The following is a 21,042-nucleotide window of genomic DNA, read 5'->3' as shown; positions in this document are numbered from 1 at the left end:
CTGTTTGCTAATATCTTGTTTAAGTTCTTCAGCAAACAGGGCTATTACTTCTCAATTAGTAATTTTTAAAAGGATACACTAATTAAGAAAATATGTATTTTACCTAGTCCTTTCTTAATATTCTCCTCATAACTTGAATTTTGCTTCAGTAAATGTTTATGAAATTTGTACCTTATATCTGGGAAACTCAGGAGTAAGAAAGATTAAAGTATTTTCAGTAATAGTTGAAAATTTGTATACAGAACCAAAGTGGTGTAAGAAATTGGTTATTTTCTTGTAGGAAAACAGTGCAAATTCAATAATGATACATTTTAACATTATAGATGGCAATGCAGATTCTTGAAGAAATAATTTAATTGGTCAACATTGTCCTTATGGTTAATTACTTCTGATACTTGTGTAACAATACTATAAAATATATGCAAGAACCACTGTGTACTTGAAAACTAATTTTAATATTAAACTGTCTCCTTTTCTATAATAAATACGGAATTTATGCTTAGTTTATATTTTTATTTGTATACATGTTACATATTCTTAATTGGAACTGTGTCATTTCTTCAGATTTCAGGCGGGCTTTTAACATCTAGAGTTCGGCCTTTTATACAGGAGGCACTTGACAAAAATGTAGTAAATGAAACAGTTTTTACAATTTGTTTGTGAATTTCAGAAATGAGATGGTAATTAATTTATAAAATAAAATAATTTATTTTATACCAGTTGGGGTCTGTATAAATAATCAGTTGTTCAAGTGTCACAGATACTACAAAAGGCTTATGTTCTATAGTGTTCTAGAAGGGTATTATTACAGCAGTAAAGCTCATATGTTGTTGTTAAATTTTCACTATATCCATCCTACCTTATAAATATTGGAATTGTCCAAATGCTTTCTGAGTCCTGAAGTATAATATAAAGCTTGTATTTGGCATATTAAACAATAGGTAGAATCCCCTATTTGAGTGTGTCACAGCTGATTGTAACAATAACCAATAAAGTAAATATGAAAGATAGTTAAATAAATATTAGGATTTGACATGTAACAGAGGAATCTTAATATGGTAATATATGAAATCTATGATGGTAATTTATTAGGTATAAATACAGTTAAACATAAACAAGACAAAAAATGTATTTCAAAGGAAGGAAAATCCCATTATATGTATAAATTTTGTTGGTGAATTATATTTTACAATTACATTTGTATTTTAGCTAATTATAGTAAATAGTGGATATAATATAAAGTTAAGAGAAATGTTTTCATGTGAAGGTATAGTATTATCTTGTGGGTTTTTTTGTTCTTGAATAAAGTATCTTAGTATTAAATGATAATTGTATTCTGAAAAGTAACTCCTAGTGTAGCTTTGCACAATAAATACTAATGTTGTTAACTAAATATTTTTAATCAATGCCTGTCATTGATTAAAAATGACAAGCATTGATTAAAAATCAATGTTGTAATGTTAGAATATTAATTTATTGTTGTAATTAAAAAGAGAAGATAAAAAGCTCAAGTAATACAGTATGTAAAAATGTACTTTTAATAGTTGGCAGGCCAGTGCTGTTGTTAAATACTGTTATAGTATTTAAGGTGTGAAATGAATATTTTTCTACTCAGTAGGCAGTAGCTCTTATAATACAATGAGCTTACTTGTGGATTTGACACTTGGGTTAAGTGTAGAATTCATAGAAGCACAGCTCTGTGGTATAGCTTCATATTAAGGTTAACTGACAAAATCTAGGAATTGTTGCAGAATCACATTAAAATGGCAATAGAATTTTCAGTAAAATTTACTTTTGAAAATGAAAATTATTTTTTGTTGCCATTACAGCTCTTTAAACTAACTAGAAATAGGTTATTAGAAAAATGTAAATGTTGCAACCCTCAGATGTCCTTTTGCATGACAATTCTACCTTTGTATTATTTAAACCACCTCGGAAATCCTAGCTTTTCTTCACAATTAGACAACGCAGGCCTTAAACCTATCACCAACATACTCATACTTTATATATACTTGTGTCTAGGGTTAAGATTTACTTTAGTTTCTTATCTATCAAATGGGCATTATAATGCCTAACCTGTTTCCTTCCCACAACTGTTTTAAAGACTCGGGTTAAAACGTATAAAAGAAAGGCCTTTGAAAATCTAAATGGGAAGTCATAGAATTAATTCTTTTGTGATCACTTTCATGTAAATCGGTAACTTTGTTTCCTGTATTCGCCATCAGACACATGTACCCTTCTCTAACATATGTTGAGATTTTATTAACTTTTGATTTCAGTCTTGAATTGGACACTGAAATTTATATTCTTTCCACTGTTTGTATTATTATGGTATTAGATTGTTAGTTTCAAGAGGGCATAGTCTCTGGGGATTTTGTTTGTTTGTTTTTTGAGACAGTGTCTCACTCTGTCACCCAGGCTGGAGTACAGTGGCACTATCTTGGCTCACTGCAGCCTCAACCACCTGGCCTCAAGCAATCCTCCCACCTCTCAGCCTCCTGAGTAGCTGGGACTACAGGCGTGTGCCACCACACCTGGGTAATTTTTGTGTTTTTTTGTAGAGATGGGGTTTCACCGTGTTGCCCAGGGTGGTCTCAAACTCCTGGGCTCAAGAAGTCTGCCTGCCTCAGCTTCCCAAAGTGTTGGGATTACAGGCGTGAGCCACTGCACCTGGTCTGTTTTTTAAAAACAATGTTTAAACATAGTGTACTGGTTCAGATCCTGATTCCAAATAGTTTGAATACTTTTGATGAGTCTTAGCCTCAGTTTCTTCACTTTTGAAGTGGAGATGATAAAATACAGTTGATATGAGGAGTTTAATCGAATAATGACATATGGTAAATGCTGAATAAATATTTGTTACTTTTTTGTTCCATACAATGTCATCATCATCATTGTCATCATCACTAACCTTTTGGTATTATAGAAATTGTTACAGTGATCTAATATACCAAAAGGAAGAGAAAAAATATGTTTTACAAGAAAATAAATGTTTTGTCTGTTACCAGAAAGAGTGCTTAAGAACAAGCTTAACCTGAGATTTGAAATTCTCAATCTCTGACACATATTTCAGGTTACCTTTGAATAACAAATTTGAAAACCTAGTAGATGAAAGGAAGATGTTTTACTATAAATTCAGAGAAGATATCTGGAACTTTGACAAATCAATTTTAAAATTTAAAATGAATGGACCCTAGCTATATAGCTTTATGTGCCTAATACTCATAGACTTTTTTTTTTTAATAGCCTGGGATGTTTACTTTGGATTTATATCTTCTTTTGATCTTGCTTCATGGATTCAGATAGAGTACAGCTGCATTTAACTCCTAAGGCACCAGTATAATAATTATATGATGCTTGAGTAATAGTCCAGATATTGTTTTGGAAAATTTGGTTAAAATTTGATTGTATATCTCTGAACTAATTTGCAGATGATGCGTTAAAATGGAAAGTTTATAAGACTTGAGAAGACATTGTTGGTTTTGTGAAATATATCTTGTACTTTTTAAAGAGCAACGTTAATGTTGTCTGCCAAATTATATGAGCTTTCTGTGTTCCTTATTTAACCATTAAAACTGAGAGAAGAACATGAATGGGTATGAAAGAAGGAAGATCATTTCCTGATTATCAGTTTGCTGAAGATATTTAACTTAGTGACTGTAGCGCAGGCCACTCCTCTCCTCCTCTTCCCAAGGGCAGCTGACCTTCTCCTCGCCAAAAGAGGCAAGCCCCTTGCCAGCACATATGACTACAGACTATTACATTAATCTGTTTAGCTGTAGTACCAGCTGCTTGCATGTTTTTAATTATCTTATTAGATGGTATAACAGTGACCTATGAAATAAATTGAAGGTGAACATTTAAAAACTTTTGTTTTATTACCCTATGTTTCTAAATATCTTTTCGATCAAATTATAACTTTCCTCAAAAGTTGACAGGAAATCTGTATCATTTTTGAGCCAATGTAATGCTTTTTTTTTCAGATTTTTAAAGTATAATGTCATAATTCCCAATATAGAAAATAACTTATTTGTTGGCTCATTTATTCATAAGCTTTTTGTGTTTCTATAGCCAAAAATTTGTGGTAAACTTGACTTAATAGTCAATTTAGTTAGAGAAAACTCAGACCAGTTATTTGGCATTCTCAGGGAAACAAAATATTGCTTAATTTTTGTACCTCATCTTAGTTTTGTGTAAATGGCAGAGGATAGAATATAAATCATTGTAGATTATTTCAAATTAAATTTGTACATTATATTTAACCCTAATTTTCGAGATTCTATATAAACTGTAGTAAATCATCTAGTTTACTCTCAGTATTTTTTTAACTTAATTTCACATGACATTATTTATATTTTCCAAAGCTGCACTCTTAAGAAAAATGTACACTCTTTTTCATCTTGACAATTAGATACTTTAAAAATAATCATTTGTAAATGCAATGCTGACTTCCAGAGACACAGTTCAAAATTATAAACACCAATGATGCTCAGTCAGAAGTCGTAGCCAATAAACTGAAGATTATAATAATTTAGTTAAGAGCTTTGGTGTTGAATTAAAAAACAAAAGTTACTTGAATGCTAAAAAGATACATAGATACTTCTATGTATGTTTTTAGTTAATAAATCCTACACCTGGGCTAGTGGAGTGACTTGAGAGTTAAAAAATTTATAGACTGGAATACTTATAAACTTATGTTTTTTTTAAAATGAAACATTCATACTTTTGCCTTGTTTTTTTCTCTAACAAAATACTGTGTTTCATATTTGAAAAGAGCTTTTATTGAAGAAATAAAGGGAACTTTATATATGTATATAGTTTTGTTGTTGTTGTTGGGTTTTATTCCTTTTAAGGAGAGACAAAAAAAGGCACTTGGCTCTAAAGCAATGGTGTTCTAATGTCTTGATATTTGTCGGAGCTTCCAAAGTAGCCTCCCTTTCTCAATATAGTATGTACTATATATAGCTCACCAAGTCAAAGGCTGTTCAAGTTGGTAAAAAGTTTTTAAAAAATTAAAGTCGGTATAGCCTTTTAAATCTAAAAGTTGTCTTTTCCTGCCTAAGAAAAAGTACATTAATTTGAATTTTCTTGAATCATTGAGTAAATTTGAAAAATTAGGATTCAAGTTTTGGCACAAAGATTTGTATGTATCTTATTTGTATATAATCAGTAATTTTGTATGTATCTTATTTGCATATAATCAATAATCAGTAAATTTGAAAAATTAGGCTTCAAGTTTTAGCACAAAGATTTGTATGTATCTTATTTGCATATAATCAATAATTTTGGAGGATGCGGGAAATATCTTTTCATCATTTACATTTATTTTTAGTATAGTACCTTTTACATTTGTATGTAAAAGAATTTATATATCTCATAGAAAGAACAATGAAACAGTGATTTAGTATATTAGAAAGGAGATAATAGGGCAAAAGCCTACTTTGGCAGCAAGATTTAAAATTCAGAAATCTGGGTTCTAGTCACACTCTTAGAGTGATATAATTTTGTTAATCATGTTATTTTTAAGAATATTGGCTCATTGGACGAGAGCAGGCTCAGTGGCTCACCCCAGTAATCTCAGCGCTTTTGGAGGCTGAGGTGGGTGGATCACTTCAGGTCAGTTGTTCAAGACCAGCCTGGCCAACATGGCAAAACCCCGTCTCTACTGAAAATACACAAAAACCCCACAAAATTAGCCAGTGTGGTGGTGTACGCCTGTAATCCCAGCTACTCGGGAGTCTGAGGCACTAGAATCACTTGAACCTGGGAGGCGGAGGTTGCAGCGAGCCAAGATTGCACCACTGTGCCGCTGCCTGGGTGATAAAAAAAAAACTGAAAACAACAACAACAAAACAAAAAAATCCCCAAAACCAAAAAACAAAAACAGAATATTGGCTCAATCAATTTGCTAGAAGTTATATGAAAGATGATAGAGACCAACCTGAATCTACCATCCCTCTTCCCCACCACTCAGTCCTCTTAAGTTTCTAAGGCCTTGCCATTTTAATTATTTTTCCAGGGTTTCATAGCTTAATAAGTAGAAGAGGAGGAAGGAAGGCCTAGAATTAGTGCTCCTTTCCTGATTCCATGCGCCTTGCTTTTCTGATTTTGTTGTATTGCCTGTATGTTGTTGAGGATCTGTATAATGTTAAGATGTTCTTAAGAATAAATACATGATTTAGGGAATCGATTTGGAAAAAATGCACAGAAATAAGACAAACTAAAGTCTAGATCTTAGCTCTACTACTGTAACCTTAGGCAAAGTAATTAACCTCTCTGATTCTTAATTACCTCATCTATAAAAATGAAATGTTAACATCTGTATCATTGAGTTGTAGAGAGCATACCTGTAAAATGTGTAAAGTACCTGGCCCTTGTCATCAAAACGTAGTAGGTAACTACTGTTAGTTTTTTCACCTTTTCTTCCCTCTCTCTTTGCTAAAATTTATTTTAAGTTGTAATTAACTCTACTACCTGACAAATTTGCCCTTGCCTCAGGAAAGTTAAAAAAATTTTTTTCTAGTTCTAAAGTGGCAATAAATGAGTATTTAAAGAATCAGATGTATCTATAGTTATCTATAGATTATGTAAGAGGAACTTTTATATAATCGCTTTTTATATTTAATCTCATCATATTTTCTTGCGTCTTGTTTGTTCTTATATTTGTTCAAGAAGCATCACGACCTTTACAGTTAAATGATCACTTCAGAGAGCACAAAATGTATAGCCTTTTCATTTTTTAGAAATCAGAGTCATAATATTACCTTTTGTTCTTATCTCCACAGTGGAGGCTCTTTTGAGTAAAGAAAAATCACATTTGAATGATGAATACATCTTCTCGAAGTAACATTATTTTTATGATAGTATCTGTGCTTCTTTATAATATACAATCTCTGAACTAATTTATTGATTACTTAGGGCTTTGAAAAAATGTTACCCTCTATTTTGAAAAATCAACTGATTTGTTTGCATTTACAGCCCTAATTATCAACCCACACTGGCTTGAGCATACATGTTACAGTTTGAGTTATTTTCCTTTAGAAACCCCGTCAAGCCCTTTTTGTTATCTGTTGCCAGGCTTTAGGGGAAATTTTTTTTCATGTTTGTTTATTTACATAGTGAGCTGAAAGCCTGATCATCCAAGGCTGTGTAAATGTTTATCTTTGAAAAGACAGGCATACATTTGAAATGTGAGGATAAGCTGCTCTGAGTCAATCAACACTGAGAGTCCTTTCCCCTGAACACACTTCTGTTTCCTGCTGGTGTTCCCAGTTGAAATGCCTTGCTGTCAGTCCTATGGATCACTGTTTGTAATATATAGTTTGGATATGGTGGTGAAATATACAAAGTCAATTAAATATTTGCTTAATAATACTAAAGTATGAGAAAATAATGCATAGAATTAGGGTTCAAAAATAGAGTTAAAAATTTGAGAAAATAATGCATAGAATTAAGGTTCATAAGTGGAGAGTTAATTTTTTTTAAAAAATTCACCAATATCTTGCTTATTGATGCATTGGTCTGCTTTATAGTCCCAATAATTAAGTATTATATAGTAGCTCTATATACTTAATTTCTGATTGTGTATTTCATGGACAATTTGACTCAAATAAATGATTTAAGGGAGAAATTTCTACAGGATATTTAGGAGTCAATATTTAACATTTGTCTATTTTTTATATCAGATTGTGTTGTCTTTTGACGCAAAGTTGTAGTGGTTAATAATTGTATTTCCCCATTTTATTTTTAATCCAGAGCTTTTTCACAAGTGCTTTTTCGACGTTTGTCTATATCTTTATTTTTTTTTTGTTCAAGGGAGCTAACTTATATTCCATCATTATGTATATCTTTGTTATACTCCCATTGTAGACAAACCAGTGTGCTAAACCTTCAAGACCCAAAGAGGAATTAAACACAGACCCTGCCCTTGGGGCACTCATGATCTAGCAGGGAGACAAACATGGAAGCGACTAACATAGAGGATGACTGGTATGATAATGGAGGCATTTATCAAGAACTAGGGGAAGGCCAGGTGCAGGGGCTTACACCAGTAATCCCAACAGGCTGAGGCGGGAGGATCACTTGAGCTGAGGAGTTGAAGACCAGCCTGGGCAAAAAGCAAGACCTCATCTCTACAAACAGGCAAATAAATAAATCAATATTAAAAAAATGTTAGCCAGGCATGGTGGCACATGCCTCTAGTCCCACCTACTCAAAAGGCTCAGGTGGGACAATCACTTGAGCCTGGGAGGTTGAGGCTGCAGTGAGCTGTGATCATGCCACTGCACTCCAGCCTTGGTGACAGAGCAAGACCCTGTCTCAAGACAAAAATAAAAACAAAACAAAAAACAGAACCAGGGGAAGACCAAATGGTTGGGATGGTGGGTGTTAGGAGGAAAATCTGTTTGCCAGGTGTTCTAGCTGGGGCAGGAGTTTCAGGGAGGTGAGCAACATGTACAAAGATGATCTTCATTTTCCACTCTTCAGCAATGCATTCTTTTAGATTTCTTTTGCGGTATATTAGAATGGGTAAGTTTCAGTTTGTCAAAAACACAGAGATTCTCCAAAGATACTGAGTTTATTAGAGGATTTGCACATCTGGGATATGCAGGCCTTGGGAACCATAGGCATATCCAAAGAGGTTGAAGGAAGGGGAAGCTTTTAAAGACAAGAGAGGAAAGTATACACAATTTATTTTGAAACAGAGAACTTTGATTACAGGGGCTTATTGCAGGAGCTAACACCAGTTCATTAATGGAGACAGTTTGTCTGGCAAGTGTTCTTGTACATCAGCTAGCTATCCTTGTACTCATGTAGCAAACTGCAGTTTAGAAAGTTATTGGCAAAAGTTTTTGTTACAGACGTATGTGTATAAGAGCCCTTCAGAGAGTCTTTGTAATACTTCTTCTGCGTGTGTGCATGAGGGCTCTTCTTTCTAAACCTGTCTTTATTTATGGTTATCTGTCAGTATTCTTGGGGATGGATTCCAGGACCCCCATGGATACCAAAGTCCAGCAGTCAGCTCTATGGAATTGGAAAGGATAGGAAAAATCAGCCCCTCTGTATCCATGAGTTTGGCGTCCTTAGAATACTGTAGTCTCAGTCCGTGGTTGGTATAAACCATGAATGCGGAATCTCATGTATGGAGGGCCAACTGTACTTTTGTTAGGGTTTGACACAAGTGACTTCATTTTGATTTTGACAGCTTTCCCATTTGAACTTAGTCATCAGTGACAAAATTATGCTCTTACCTATGAAGACAGCTAATGTGATGTGACCCATACAACATCAGTATTTACATATGTATCTATTTCATTGTGGTGACAGTGTTACTTTACATGAACTGCTATTTTATAGTACTTGCTATTTGATAGTACTAAAGTTTAAAAATACAATATATCATAGGTTTTGTTTTTTTTTTTATTAGATGGGGTCTTACTCTGTTGCTTAGGCTAGAGGGCCATCTCAGCCCACTGCAACCTTCACTTCCTGGGTTCAAGTGATTCTCATGCCTCATCTTCCTGTGTAGCTGGGATTACAGATGTGCACCACTGTGCTCATCTAATTTTTGTATTTTTAGTAGAGTGGGGAGTTTCACCATGTTGGCCAGGCTGTTCTTGAACTCCTGACCTCAGATGATCCACCCGCCTCAGCCTCCCAAAGTGTTGGGATTACAGGCATAAGCCACTGCACCCAGTGATGTTTGATATATTTGAATCGATGATCAAAAATTTTAACTGAGGGTTAAAAATCTTTAAATCACACAAAATTAATTATGAAATAGTTGATAATGATACAATTGAGAATGAGTATTATGTACCTAGGAATATGAAGAAAATCAATAAAACTGCTATGGAATAAAAAATAACCTGCAAATGACAGAATATTTGAAATGTAAAAGATGTCCTTGTATCTGAACATATGGATATAATTTTCATTCCATGATTATAGATGTTATGTTCTGAGAGAGACATAGAAGGAGTTTGGTTGACATAATCTCAAGGCATTTCAAAGACTCTTCCAGGCTACCTTTTCAGATTAGGAAACTAATGCAGATGACGTGCCCAAGTGTCTCAACCCGTTAGAACCAAAACAGGGTAGTTGAACACTGTATCTTAAACCTCATTCCAATTTAAAAAAAAATACCTCTAAATCTTAAAGTTCTCTTGAACAGCATAGCTCAACTTTCATAGATCTAGACACAAACTTCTCATGTGTATTTTGTTCAGTTCACAGTAATAAACTTATAATCTCCAAAATAACTACTATTGTCTTCTTGCCCTTCCCCTCACCTTACCACAGGGGAGCAGTACTTAAAATACTTAATTGACTTTAAACAAAAGTTTATCCCATGGCCCATTTATCTTCATTTTAAATTATCCAATCCAGGTTTGTTTAGCCAGCCTGTTGCTGAATATGATTATATTAGGTTCGTGATCCAAATCTTGGGTCTAGTTCTTTTCAGCATTGACCATTTTGGGGTAACCAATAGAAATAACACTGGCATCACTAAAGATTTGCCTTTCTAACTTTCAGGTATGTGTGTGAGAAGAGGGATGTGGGTGGAGGCAGGGGAAGGGAGTGATAGAAACCACGGGGAGAGTCAATGAGATAGACATGGGAAAGAAAAAAGATTATATCCATGTCTAATAGTCTTATTAGTAGCACCATTTATTTAGAATAATTATATACTACGTTACCTCTCTTATGGAATTAAGTTGATTTATTTAACCACATGTATTGTTTAACTTTTAATGTTTGTTTTCTTTCCCCAGTTATATATGAGTATGCATCACTTGTATATTTATATCCCTTGAAACTTTATACTTGTTACTTTAAAAATTGAATGTGTATGAGTGAATTGTTGCCATCCTTAACATTTTAAGCTTCCCTGTCCAATATGGGAACTACTGGCAATATGAAGCTATTTAAATTTGGATTTCAATTAATTAAAATAAAATACAGTATGTAGTTCTTCAGCTGCAACTAGCCATATTTTAACTGCTTAGTGACTATGTGTGGTCAGTGCTTACCATATTGGGGAGTCAGATGTAGAACATTTCTGTCATCTCAGAAAGTTTACTTGCTTAGCGCTCATCTAGAGGTTGTCAAGTGAACGATGGATTCAGTTAAAATATAATTGATTTTAATATTTCTTAGAGAAAGTATTTAAGCGCACATGTGTTTCTGTTTCGTAATACCCTGTTAGTCAACACACTACTGGAAAACATGCTTTAAGTCATAGGATTGACTTTTAATTAGGACATCAGGTTTTGCTAAATAAATGCCTATTTAAAATAACTGGAAAGTAATTTATTCTGTATTCTACCAGCCTTTCCTTTACAGTATTGGCTTGTATTTGCAGACTGTGAGGCAAATTCTTTATCATGTTATAGAATGTTAGGTATCAAGCCCTTGCCAGTTATCGCAAATATCAAAGTAAATGAGGTGAGGTGAGGGTGGGAAGAAGGTAGGAAAGGTCTGCAGGGAGAGGATTTTTTCCTTATTAATTATAGAGGAAGCATGAGTAAACCATGGAATATAAAATATACCTACTCCAGACAACTTCACAGAGATTGTCTGGTGTAGGATCCTTTTCTCACTTCATTTGTAAATGCCAGTCCTTTGATTAGTAATCTAATTATCTTTATTGTATATTTAAATTATTAATACAATTAAAAATGAAAAGCTTGTTATAAAATCGAAAAGTTTGTGATACTGCTTTTCTTGGTTTCCTTTTTTAAAGTATGATTATTGAGTTTACCTACTTTAATATGACCCTGGATTTGGAAGCTCTTACACACTGTTTTTTTAAGAAAATAATGCCTGTGTTTTTTTTGTTTGTTTGTTTTTGTTTTGTTTTTTCCTTTAAAAAAGAGAATATTCCAGCACTTTGGGAGGCCGAGGCAGGCAGATTATGAGGTCAGGAGATCGAGACCATCCTGGCTAACACAGTGAAACCCCGTCTCTACTAAAAGTACAAAAAATTTAGCCGGGCGTGGTTGTAGGTGCCTGTAGTCCCAGCTACCTGGGGAGGCTGAGGCAGGAGAATGGTGCAAACCCCAGAGGCAGAGCTTGCAGTGAGCAGAGATAGCGCCACTGCACTCTAGCCAGGGCGATAGAGTGAGACTCTGTCTCAAAAAATATATAAATAGATAAAATAATAAAAAGGAGAGTATTATATTTGACAGCCCCTATCTGTTTTAACTCAGTTCTTTGTGTTCCTGTGAAAACTAAGGTGAAGGCTCAAGGTTTCTCAATTTAAAGTTCAATTCAAACCTGAATCAAAACATTATCGTAATTTTAACAAACCTCTAGGCAATGAACTATTCTTTACCTGTATTTCACTGGAGCCTTATCATATGATAACATGTTTCACCTAGACATATGAAGAAATACATTTTAAGCTTGTGTGTAATTGTGCATTCTGTTTTTTTATATATATTTATGTATAAGAGATATGCCCTGATGTTTCATTATAGAGGAGAAAAAAGCTTTAAATAAAAGTAAGTTTTAGAAAATTCGTGGTACAGGAAGCAAAAAAGCCAGTACAGTTTCTAATTGCCTTTTAGAGATTTGTGAGTTCCCTCATTACCTGTGATTTAAGCTAAAAATGAGGTAATTATAGATAACATCAGTGTTTATCTGGTTGATCTTGGCACCTGCAGTCCTAATGTAGCTTACCCATATCTGGTGCCACACTTTACAGTCTTATGCTGACATACCTAATTTACACTTTTCATATTTCCATTGATTTTAAGTTAGGTGTTACTTGTTCTATTTGAATAGTATTTTCAAAATCATACCTTTAAAATGGCTTAAAAGTATATACTCTTAAACATAATACTGGAATTATGGTACAGTCCTTGCATTGACAGAAATCTTTCACTAATGTATTTTGATATAGATTAGAAACAGATTCAAAAATTTACTGGCTCCTTTTTGATAAAATAAATGTGATCATACTAAATATGGCAATTTTTAAAAATATTGGCATGCACTTTAGGATTATGAAATTGTATAAATCTTTTTGAATCAAGTTCAGCTTTCTTACCTTTTACTACCTCAGCTTCAGATATTCTACCCATCTAACCCTGATCTAATCCTGCTTAAATCCTGCTTCATCCTGCTGTGGCCACTTTGTTCTATTATCTTACTACTCAGAATTGCAATGAAATGATCTGGTTGGCTGGCTGACCTTGTAAACTCCATGGTCATCTCTGACAGCTCCGTCTGCTGTACTTCCCTATCACTATACCTCCCAGAGAGCTAGAAGCATCTTTCTACCTTCTCTCTTTTTTCTTCCACTGTCTGTGACTTGTTGGCTTTCCCCAAGGTGAGAATCCCTTCTCTTAACCACTCAGCAATTTCATTGTCAGTAGAAGCCTAAGTAGCTCCTCTTAACCAACGATTAGAGATCTTTAGTCTTAAACTCTATGTAGGCCTTGAACTCTTTGCTATTATTGTAGTCGTTTGGATTTCTTAAGTTAGCCCACAAACACATTGTTTCCTTTCCACGTTAAGCTTAAAAATGGGATAGAAACCATCATATAAACCTATACAGTGTAAAATTAGTGTTTTCTATAGTGTATCACCATTTGGGACAATGATTCAGAAGCCTTCTAGTCATAAATTAGCACATAATTTAGACATTTATTAGTCATCATGTAGGTTATAAAGGTATTTCAACTATTAAATTTAGAAGATATTAACAAATTTAGAAGATACTAGTTTCACACCAATGTTATGAGCATATCTTGGGAAACTACTATTTAATTATATATTAAAATATATAATTACAAATAGATAATCTCATTATAATCATCAGCTGTATTTATACACTGCATATTCTAATTGCTTTCCATGTCAAAATAGCCATTGCAGGAAGCTTAACTACCCAAATAGGTCTTCTTAGAGGGAAGGTATCAATTCCTGCTGCAGAAGTTGACTTTATTTTTTGAGAAATAATTGCATCACTCATGGCCTACATATTTAATAAGTTACAGTGTTCTTTCCTGAGGAGCACACGAGTAAGCTCAGGGTCCTTCTCAGCATGGTGCTTCCAAGGCAGCCAGTACTGATCTATTAACATTGGCCTGAGAAATGAAACCTACTCATCTTCACCTTTCCTTGCTTAGATGCTGATTGTTTTCAGGGACCAAGTATCTGCAAGATAGAGTAATTGCCACTAGATGGCACTAATGCTTTGTTGAGGAAATCTTCAAGGTCCAGGTGGCTAATCCATTCCATTTAAGGTTTTACACACCTAAACACCCAGGTTCTTAACTATTCACAGGGACTGTTGTTAATGTATCTTCTCAGTCCAACTAGTAAAAAGTTATCTGCATATACATGGACTTGATATTCAAAAACTAAAAATCTGAGGAAGAAAACAAGGGTATATTTCTATCTTGCCTTGTTGCCAGAGGTCATTTTTGCTCTTGGTGTCTGGAGAATCATGTTTCCCTTTAGTGGTTACTTCCATGTTATTCCAGAAAGATGTCTTCCCTATTTCTCATTTCTTTATTCTCTTGACAAGTTATTTAATTTTTCTGAACCTTACTTTCCTCATTCATAAAGAGGGGTTAAAAATATATACCCTAAGTGATTTACCTGAAATATTATATCATAAGTGGGTCTTTTAAAAGCATTTCGATGGCATTATTGTCAGATTTTTGCTTTTCAGGCACATTGTAAATATATATTTTTTATGTAAGAATAAGTTTAGCAACTACTTTTTCTTTTTTTTTTTAATTAAACTGAAATATTTCACTTAATATTTTCTATTGTTAATCATGTCTTCCTCCAACTTCAGGAGCAGGCCTACCATTCATATTTGTGATTGTAAAAAAACCTTCATTTTGATCCCTCTCCCCCAGAAGGGCTAAACTTTTCAGCAGTTTACCCTCTGGAATCTGTTTAATGTTTGATTAGCTCAATTCTTTGCAGTAGTATTTTATTGGCTATGGTGCTACTGTTATTTTATATCCTAAGTTTTAATTTTGAAGTATCAAACCATTTCTTTCCCCTCTGTACTACCAGAGTGCTTTGCAGTAATCATTTTATTATTGGTTTACACATCCATCTGTCCACTCTTTTTAACTTTGTATGTTTTAAAAAATATGCCTGTGAGTGCTAAGCACATAGTAGGCAATTAATAAATGTTTATATTTACTCTGTGTTACAGTTTATTGATGAAACACTATTCAATAGAAATGAAAGACAATTAATTTATTATTTTGTGGCCTTTATGCTCCTCTGTTGTTAGAGCTGTTCATCAGTTTGAGATGTTATGCCTTAATTAGAACTGTAAGTACCCATGAATAAATTTAAATGATTGTAAATTTCAGAGATAATGTTTCCAATTCACATGCCTCAGTCTTCTTTTCCCTGTACCAACACCGTAATCAAGGTACAGGGTCTTATTTAAGCTAACAAATAATTATCCTTCATTACATAAGTAGTATGTAACTTGACCTTAAAAGCCTGCTTAACTTGACAAGATGGCAATGAATCTAGCCACCAGCTGTGCCTGTACTTTTACAATTTCTTAGCACTTGTGAATAGGAGCTGATTTTGGAAAAGACTGGAGGAGTCATTGCTTCATACTTCCCTCTCTTATCTGGAATACTTTGTGTTTTCAGTCCACAGAACTGCATGGTGTCTCAAATTATGATTCCTTCTGGGTTCAAAACGTTGCACATTTGAGATCTGTGCTTGTTGTTCACAGACTACAAGCTATTTAAATATATTGATGGTTTTTGAGACGTGTATACATACCCCAGAGATATTGCGGATTCAGTTCCAAACAACTGCAATAAAGCAACTGTTGCAATAAAGTGAGTCACATGATTTTTTTTGTTTTCTAGTACATGTAAAAGTTATGATTACACTATACTGTCATCCATTAAGTATGCAATAGCATGTATCTAAAAAATATATATACCTTAATTAAAAATACCTTATTGCAAAAAAAACAAATGCCAAGGATCATCTGAGCCTTCAGCAGATCTTTTTGCTGGTAGAGGGTCTTGCCTTGTGGTTGATGGCTTCCCACTTGTTAGGGTGGTGGTTGCTGAAGGTTGGGGGTAACTGTCGCAATTCCTTAAAAAAAAGACAACAGTGAAATATGCCACATAGATTCACTCTTCTTTTCAATAAAGATTTCTCTGTAACATGAGATTCTGTTTGGCAGCATCTTACCCAGAGTAGAACTTGTTTCAATCATCTTTGAATATTGCTTCTCAAACCATACAGCTGCTTTCTCACTTAGTTTATTAAATATTCTAAATTCTTTGATATCATTTTAAAAATATTCACAGCATCTTCACCAGCAGTAGATCCCATCTCAAGAAACTACTTTCTTTGTTGATTCATAAGAAGCAACTCCTAATTTAAGTTTTATTATGAAATTATAGCAGTTAAGTCACATCTTCAGGTTCCACTTCTAATTCTAGTTTTCTTGTTATTTTTCCCCATCTACAGTTACTTCTTCCACTGAAGTCTTGAAACCCCTCCAAGTCATCCATGAGGATTGGAATCACCTTTTAAAAACTCTTGTTTATGTTGCTATTCTGACTTTCCCCATGAATCTCTAATGTTCTTAATGACATCTAGAATGGTGAATCCTTACCAGAAGATTTTGAATTTACTTTGCCCAGATCTGTCAGAGAAATCACTATCATATGGCAGCTATAGCCTATGAAATATATTTCTTAAATAATAAAACTTGAAATTAGAAATGACTCCCCACTTCATGGGCTGCAGAATGGATGTTAGCAGACATGGACACAACATTAATCTCTTTGTACATATCCATCAGAGCTCTTGGGTGATGAGGTGTATTGTCAGTGAACAATAATATTTTGAAAGGAATCTTTTTTTTCCCTGACCGATAGTTTCCAAAAATGGGCTTAAAATATTCTGTAAACTATGTTGCAAACAGATATGCTATCATCCAGGCTTTGTTATTCCATTTATAGGCACAAGGAGAGTAGATTTAGCATAATTCTTAAGGTCTCTAGGACTTTCAGAATGGTTAAAGATTGGCTTCAGTTTAGTCACCAGCTGCATTATCCTGTAACAAGAGAACAGCCTGTCCTTTGAAGCTCTGAAACCAGGCCTTGCCTTCTCGTCCCTAGCTATGAAAGTCCTAGATGGCATCCTCCTTCAATAGAAGGCTGTTATGTCTACATTGAATATCTATTGTTTATTGTAGCTACCTTCAGCAGTTATCTTGGCTTGATCTGTGTAACTTACTGCAGCTTCTCAATCAGCACTTTCTGCTCCACTTTGCAATTTTATGTTATGGAGATGGCTTCTTTTCTTAAACTTCATGAACCAACCTCTGCTATCTTCCAACTTCTCTTTGGCAGCTTCCTCACCTTTCTCAGCTTTCACAGAATTGAAGAGAGTTAGGGCTTTGCTCTGGATTAGGTTTTGGCTTTAGAGAATATTGTGGCTGGTTTGATTTTCTATCCAGACCACTCAAACTTTCTCTGTATCAGCGGTAAGACTGTTTTGCTTTCTCATCATTCATGAGTTCACTGGAGTAGCACTTTTGAGTTTGTTCAAGAACTTTTTTTTTTCTGCGTTCACCACTGGGCTACCTGTTTAGTGCAAGAGACTAAGCTTTTGGTCTAACTTGGCTTTAGATATACCTTCCTCACTAAGCTTAATCATTTCTAGGTTTTGATTTAAATTAAGAGACCTATGACTCTTCTTTTCACTTGAACAGTACGAGGCCATTGTAGCATTATTAGGGAGGTCCAAGGAGAGGGAGAGAGACAAGGGACTGTTTAGTGGTATGGCCAGAACACATACAACATTTATCAGTGAGTTCACTGTCTTATATGGTTGTGGTTCATTTTGCTTCATAACACTTACAATAGTAACATCAAAGATCACTGATCACATATCCCCATAACAGATATAATGAAAGAGTTGGAAATATTGTGAAGATTATCAAAATATGTCACAAGAGACATGAAGTGAGCACATGCTGATAGACTTGCTCAATGCAAAGTTGCCACAAACCTTCAATTTATTAAAATGCAGTACCTGTGAAGTGCAGTAAAATGAAATGACATAAAATGAGGTATGCCTCTGCTCCTCTAAGGTACTCATTGCTAATCTCATCTTTGAATATTGCTAAAAACTAGACAAAAACAAAGTTTGAACATTATGAGATATCAGTATATATGCGTAATTACTTGGAAATAGGACATATTTAGAATATTTTAGGTAATAAAAATGGATTAAAATGGGGAAAAAAGCCCCACAAAATTTCAGCGAATATTTATTTGGTGTTGGAGTGGCTAAGAATTACTTAAGCAAGAGAAAACAATGGAAGGATCAATAAGAGAAAATAATGTTAGATCTTAATTATACACAAATTTAAAAAGCTTCAATGTATTGAAAATTAAGACAATTGGGTTAAAAAATTGGCTGATGAAGGCATGATGTCTTTAATGTATGAAAAACTTTTCTCTTTAATCAGTAATAAGGCACACTAAAATAAAAGCAGTATTATTAACAAAAATATTAATTTTTAAAAGTATAGGACTTGGGCACACTGGCTCATACCTGTAATTCCAGCACTTTGGGAGGCTGAGGAGGGAGAATCGCTTGAGGCCCTTTGTAGACCAATCTGGGCAACATAGGAATACCCAGTCTCTACAAAAAGTTACAAAAGTAGCCAGGTGTGATGGTGTGTGCCTGTGGTCCCTCTTGAGTAGCCTCAGCTACAGTGGAGGCTGAGGTGGGAGGATTGATTGAGCCCAAGGAGTTCAAGGCTAAAGTGAGCTGTGATTGCACCACTGTACTCCATCCTGATGACCAAGTGAGACCTTGTCTCTTTTTTAAAAAGTGTGTGTTTGTGTTGGATAGTCTTCTGAGGGTTTTTCATGTATTTTTGAAATTCTCATAATAATTCTTTTAAGTAGATTCTGTTATTACTCCGTTTTACAGATGAGGAAACCGAGGCACAGAGAGGTTAAGAAATTTGCCCATGCTTGCACATCTAGTAAGTAACTAGTGAGCTGTATAGCTTTCCTTACTGTACAGGTGTCTTTCTGATCCCAAGCATGTGCCTCTGATGTCCATTCTCTTAACCACTATCCTGTACTGCTTAAAATGGGCAAAGAGCAAAAAGCAGGTTTTACAAAGGAAGCAGTAAAATGACCCAAAAGCATGAACAATTTTTAGTTCACTAGTAGTACAAATTAAAGTAAAGCTAATTTTTTTAAACTAATAGAGTGATGAGAATAAGAAATTTTTGTGGAGTGGTGATAGAAATGCATTTCTTCCAGCATGGGTTGGAATGTGTATCTCATTTAGCAATCTTAGCCAGAAACCACTATTGGCAGAAGGCTTGTTGTGATTGAGGATCACAACACTACTGGGTTAAAGCTGGAAGTTCTGCTGGTGGCAGTAGGGAATGTGTCATTGTTTTTGGTCACTCTTCTGGAACTTCTCTTCTGGAGAAGATGCATTTTGTCCCATGGTCAAGTTTTGAAATTTTTGTGTACAGTTCATTACTCTAAGCATAGTATGCAAGATTATCCTTTCTCAAAATGAGTAGGGTCTAGCCAGTGACAACCACACGTGTATGTAACAGAAGAATGATTGAGGGTTTTAGTGGCTTTCTTTTTTCAGAAATCTCTCTTAAGGTATTGCCGTCAGGGTTTCAGCTTTGATAATAAATGTTAAGTTATATGTAAATTTTATTGTGATATGATGGAATTTGGGAGAAATTTCATAAAGCTAATCTCAGTAGCCTTTACTCAAGTGATTCTTAATGTTTAGTTTCGTGCAAGATGCAGGGAATATAGGTCTAATTCCTTTATTCAAACTCAGTAAATGGTTTAGGACAATTAATTTCCAATTGTTTCCCAGTAGAACAGATTTACTTGTATATTAATGAGGCACAGGTGTTAGGCCCCTGGTGTCTGCATGCCTGGGAGGCATATTTCAGTTGTTTATCTACTCAGCCATAGGTACTGCAAGGTACTCAAGCTTGCCTTTAACAGTTTTTACAGTGAGGCTTTTTAATTTTTTGATGTTTTTTTCAAATTTGCCCACACCTGTTAAAATTTTAAAACTGATCATGTAGAAAGAAGTTGCAATTTCAGTAGTAAGCAGCACTAACAGTTAAAGTAGTCTTCTATTGTACTTTACTGTCCAGCCTGACATTAAAGAGAAATTGGTTCATTTAAACAGGTATTTCACATGAGAAGCTAATATAATCAATATTACACTTCTTTGTTGCATATTTTTGGAGCAGGTATGTTTTTGTCATTGGCTAAAACAGTCATATATTTATATTATTCATTTTTTTCTTGTTTACTCACTGAACTGTACTATCAACATTTTAGAGGAAATGGAATAGCCTCCATAGACATTATGAATTTCAGTAGCTGGCGTAATTATAGCTATCTACATATTCATTAAATCTACGGAAGAACTGTGTCCAAAAAGACAGCCATGCGTTCAGAGACAGTACACAACTAAATATATATGTTTTAAAAGTTGCATTTTTTAGACTTACTTAAAATTAATTTCCCGTAGAACTTCTCTCCAAGCAGAGGAATTTTAACAAAAGGATTCTCATGCTTTGGTTTCTTTCATATAGGAAAGAATGGGAAGAACTATTTGTAAACAACAATTACTTGGCAACAATAAGGCAGAAGGGGATTAATGGGCAGCTGAGAAGCAGCAGGTTCCGCAGCATTTGCTGGAAGGTAAGATGAAAATATTTATTTACAGTTTCTGGTTGCAATATATCAACACATTACCTGATGCCCTGGAAGATTAGCCATGCAGGGGATCACTGAATTTTCCAAGAGACTTCACTCCCATTATTTTGACCATCTATGTTTATCTTTCATAGGACATTTACTAATAAGGTTGAACTACCTTAGTCCTGAGTAAGTGATAATGGTAAAAGAGTCATATAAAATAACTATCTTTTCAACTGTTTTGATGGTGCCAAATTGAGAGCAACAGTTTTACACTCCCCAGAGGCTTTTGCAGAAATTCTTG

General features: G+C 34.3%; 1 protein-coding gene across 11 annotated transcripts in view; it reads left to right on the top strand.

The window, feature by feature from the left end:
- Window positions 1–21,042, top strand: part of TBC1D5 (TBC1 domain family member 5) — a 590,707-nt gene that overhangs the window by 322,344 nt on the left and 247,321 nt on the right. For all 11 annotated transcript variants that reach the window (XM_032143402.2, XM_058433544.1, XM_058433546.1 and 8 more), the window contains one exon: window positions 20,633–20,741. In XM_032143402.2, the coding sequence (XP_031999293.1) occupies window positions 20,633–20,741 (109 nt within the window). The remainder of the gene's footprint in view (window positions 1–20,632; window positions 20,742–21,042) is intronic.

This window comes from Hylobates moloch, unplaced genomic scaffold (genome assembly GCF_009828535.3).
Source record: "Hylobates moloch isolate HMO894 unplaced genomic scaffold, HMol_V3 SCAFFOLD_22, whole genome shotgun sequence".
Lineage (NCBI taxonomy): Eukaryota > Metazoa > Chordata > Mammalia > Primates > Hylobatidae > Hylobates > Hylobates moloch.
Note: the sequence above shows the minus strand (reverse complement) of the source record. Positions and strands in the feature narration are given on the sequence as shown.